Raw genomic sequence first — 3674 nt, 5'->3', positions numbered from 1 at the left:
GTAATGAGATCGTTAGCGCTTAAAAGATAAAAGCAAACCACTGATCAGGAAAAACACCTTTTCCAAGGGCTGAGGTTTGAGACAACTTCTCCAAGAAGCTCATAAACACAGCAGTGCCCAGTCAGCTGGCCTACAGCTTCAATAACTCACCTGTGTATACCCAGGTAACTATTGGTCAGTTACAAATGGAAGTTCAGTAAAAGAAATTTCTACAGCTGGGCCTCAGATCTGGCTAGATCCTAGTTAAAATTGGCTATGTGGCCTAACATTCTGGGAAACTCCTAGAATATTGCAAACCTCAGCCTATTAAGAATTAACGATTATTAGCAAGAATTGGGAGACAAGAAGAGACATTCATCTTTTTTTTTATTTTGAGACGGAGTCTTGCTCTGTGGCCCAGGCTGGAGTGCAGTGGGGCCATCTCGGCTCACTGCAAACTCCGCCTCCCGGGTTCACGCCATTCTCCTGCTTCAGCCTCCCGAGTAGCTGGGACTACAGGCGCCCACCACCTCGCCCGCTAATTCTTTGTATTTTTAGTAGAGATGGGGTTTCACCGTGTTAGCCAGGATGGTCTTGATCTCCCGACCTTGTGATCCGCCCGCCTTGGCCTCCCAAAGTGCCGGGATTACAGGCATGAGCCACGGCGCCCGGCCGAAACATACATCTTAACTTCCAATTAGGCTGGGTTACTTTTACGCCTCTTTTACTGATGAAACTGAGAGTCAGAGAGCCTTAAGTTACACAGGTAGAAAATGTCAGAGCCAGCCCTAAACCCAGGTCTCAGACATCCCTTTCCTAGTCATGCCTACCACACTTCAAAAATAGAGCTTATGAGGCCGGGCGCGGTGGCTCACGCTTGTAATCCCAGCACTTTGGGAGGCCGAGGCGAGCGGATCACGAGGTCAGGAGATCGAGACCACGGTGAAATCCTGTCTCCACTAAAAAATACAAAAAATTAGCCGGGCGTGGTGGCGGGCGCCTGTAGTCCCAGCTACTCGCAGAGGCTGAGGCAGGAGAATGGCGTGAACCCGAGAGGCGGAGCTTGCAGTGAGCCGAGATCGTGCCACTGCACTCCAGCCTGGGCGTCAGAGCGAGACTCTGTCTCAAAAAAAAAAAAAAAAAATAGAGCTTATGCCCTCAGCAACTCGGCGGGTGGTGGGCCAAAGGACCAAGGAGAGTTAGAAGGTGCTGGCCTGCACACTTGGAAGGAGATGGTGAAGAGGGTAGCTAGGCCCAGCGATCAGGCACATGCTTTCTCCAGAGGGCCAGATCAACTTCACGCCCCTCCACCCTACCTTCTTGTACCCCAGGGTGGGCGGTAAGACTCCCATTAAACGGATGGAGAAACACCACCCCAAAACATACCAATGATCTCGCAGTGTATACTTGACTTCGCTCATTTATTTACTGTTTTTTTTCTGAGACAGGGGTTCAGTCACCCAGGCTGGAGTGCAGTGGCGCGTTCAGGGCTCCTTGCAGCCCCGACCTCTCGGGCTCCGGTGATCCTCCCATCTCCGCCTCCCGAGTAGGTGGGACTACAGGCGCGTGCCAGCACACCCGGCTAATTTTTGTATTTTTTTTTGTAGAGACAGGGTTTCGCCACGTTGCCTAGGCTGGTCTCCAACTCCTGGGCTCAAGCGATCCGCCCGTCTCGGCCTCCCACAGTGCTGGGATTCCAGGCGTGAGCTACCGCGCCCAGCCTATTTACTTTTCTTACTAAGCTGGGGATCACCGTCGCCCCTCGGCTTGGCAGGAAGGCGGGGGTAAGGGAGCTGTGGGAAAGGGGGGTGGGCGACGACTCTGATAGAGGGAAAAGAGGAAGGGAAAGTTGGAGCTTACTGCAAGGCAAGCTCCTTAGGAGAAGGTGGGCAGGAGGAAGGAGGCAGGTCCAGGCCCTTCTTCCATCCCACGTCCTCCACTTCCCAAGGTGCAAGAAGAAAAGAGGTACAGAACACCCAGAGGTGCCCTTGATTCCGTCTTACACTTGCCCTTCCCCCACCGTCCTGCAATAAGGCAAGAGAAACAAGTGCAGGAAGCGGGCAGGCAGTCATGGGAGAAGCCAAAAAGACAGGTGAGCGGCGCGCCCGCCTCCCACGCGCAGGTGAGGGTTCACTTCTGCCTGGCGGCGGCGGCAGACGCAGGAAAGAGCCAAGCGCGTGCACGCGGGCCGGCCGCTAGGCCTTGCGGCGGCTTCAGCTCAGGCCCTTGCTCTTCCTGGGGCGGCCGCGCTCCGCGGCTTCCCGGGCTGGGCTGCTGTCGCCGCTGTCCGGCCGGCGCCGCACCCGCCACTCCAAGCGGCGGTCGGGGTCGCGCATGCGCGGCGTCGCCTGCAGCAGGAACTGGCCGCGGCGTTGGGTGACGCGCACGTCGGCGCGGGGGTAGGTGCCGTACGCGCGCCGCAGCTCCCGACGCACGAAGTCCGGCAGCTGCAGAGGCGGGCCTAGCGCGCGCTCCACGCGGCCCCAGCGCAACTCGGTTTGCAGGCTCCCGCCCTCGGGCCACGGCGCCCAGCTCTCGGCCGCCGCCGCGGGCGCCTGCAGCGACAGTCCCGAGATGCCGGCGGCGGCGCAGGGCCGGCGCAGGGCCGCGGCGTAGGCCGGAGAGCAGGCCCACCAGGGCGGCGCGGCCTCGGGTGGCGCGGCGGGGCCGTAGAAGCAGTGGTATTCCCGTGGGGCTGCCCACTCGCCCGCGTGCAGGCTCCCGGGCCGGCTGCGGAAGCTGTGGGCCTGGACTGGGGGCAGCAGCAGAGGGGCGGCCAGGTAGGTGCAGGTGAGCGGCTGCGGCGGCGGCGGCCAGACGCCCTGTCTGGGCGGTGGCCAGCAGTAGGCATACATGGTCGGCCCCCCAGGCGGCTGCTGTTCTTACTGGGGGCTCCTCTGGATCCAGACCTGCGGCGGAGGAAGGGGTATGCGGACAGACTTTCTACTTAACCGCCTCCTGTCCCTGTGGCCCGGTTCCCCAGGACGCCGGTTCATGGCTTTGGGGGAATTCATCCCAAATCGGACATTCAGCTCCCCACCTTGCCTCTTGTCCCAAGGTTGGGCAGAGCCTCAGGCTCCCGGCAGACAATAAGGAGCCTTTTCAAGCCCTCGGCCCGGGTGCTCCTCCCAGTGACTCCCCACTCACTTGTCTCCCTCAGCCTTGGGGAGCCAGCGGGATCCAGAGCGTGGCTCCTCTCCGCACTTTGTAGCTGCGTTGCTCCGCTCCATGCCCTGCCTCAGCCACTCCTTCTGGTTACCAGGCAAAAGGAAACACCTTGAGCTGGCCAGGAGCCACCAGCGTCTGCCTACATCTGGGTGAGCCGTACTGGTCGTAGTGGCCCCAACCTAGAGGCAAGGCCTGAGGTCAAGGATGCCCTCCCTGAGGTATCACTGATGGCTTTCTAATCCAGTTAGCTCCCAGTCACTACACCCCAGCCTTCCAGCGCCTGCAGGTGGATTGGGTTATCCTCACATTTGAGTGAAACTCCTGCACACCAGACACTGAATCGAGTTTTCAGGGAGCATCTAACTGCAAGTTATGTCGATCCGAGGAAGGGGGTACTGATATTATCCCTGCTTTCCATAGCAAAAAGCTGCTTGCCTCAGAATTGGTGTCCAGTGTATTCAGTGACTGGAGCTTATGTAGGTTAAATAACTCATCCCAACTCACACAGCTGGCTATAGTAAGGGCAA

At 58.8% G+C, this 3674-nt stretch overlaps 1 protein-coding gene across 2 annotated transcripts; it reads right to left on the bottom strand.

Moving 5' to 3' along the window:
- Positions 1 to 1582: 1582 nt before the first annotated feature.
- On the bottom strand, positions 1583 to 3284 carry C2H10orf95 (chromosome 2 C10orf95 homolog). 2 transcript variants are annotated; one of them, XM_055250826.2, is made up of 2 exons: positions 3127 to 3284; positions 1583 to 2888 (listed from the first exon to the last, which is right to left on the bottom strand). In XM_055250826.2, exon 2 carries the CDS (start codon positions 2832 to 2834, stop codon positions 2193 to 2195), a length of 642 nt encoding a protein of 213 aa, XP_055106801.2. In that variant the 5' UTR covers positions 2835 to 2888; positions 3127 to 3284; the 3' UTR covers positions 1583 to 2192. The 2 variants fall into 2 exon arrangements, 1 of the variants encoding a protein (XP_055106801.2); XR_008652207.2 differs by lacking the exon at positions 3127 to 3284 and having other exon boundaries at positions 1736 to 1800; positions 2114 to 2834.
- Between the last annotated feature and the right edge of the window lie 390 nt (positions 3285 to 3674).

Source organism: Symphalangus syndactylus, chromosome 2, assembly GCF_028878055.3.
Source record: "Symphalangus syndactylus isolate Jambi chromosome 2, NHGRI_mSymSyn1-v2.1_pri, whole genome shotgun sequence".
Classification (NCBI taxonomy): domain Eukaryota; kingdom Metazoa; phylum Chordata; class Mammalia; order Primates; family Hylobatidae; genus Symphalangus; species Symphalangus syndactylus.
This window is presented reverse-complemented; position numbering and strand designations above follow the sequence as displayed.

Excerpts from the sequence above, each read along its gene's own strand:
- C2H10orf95 (XM_055250826.2), bottom strand. The coding sequence starts at position 2,834 with ATGTATGCCTACTGCTGGCCACCGCCCAGACAGGGCGTCTGGCCGCCG.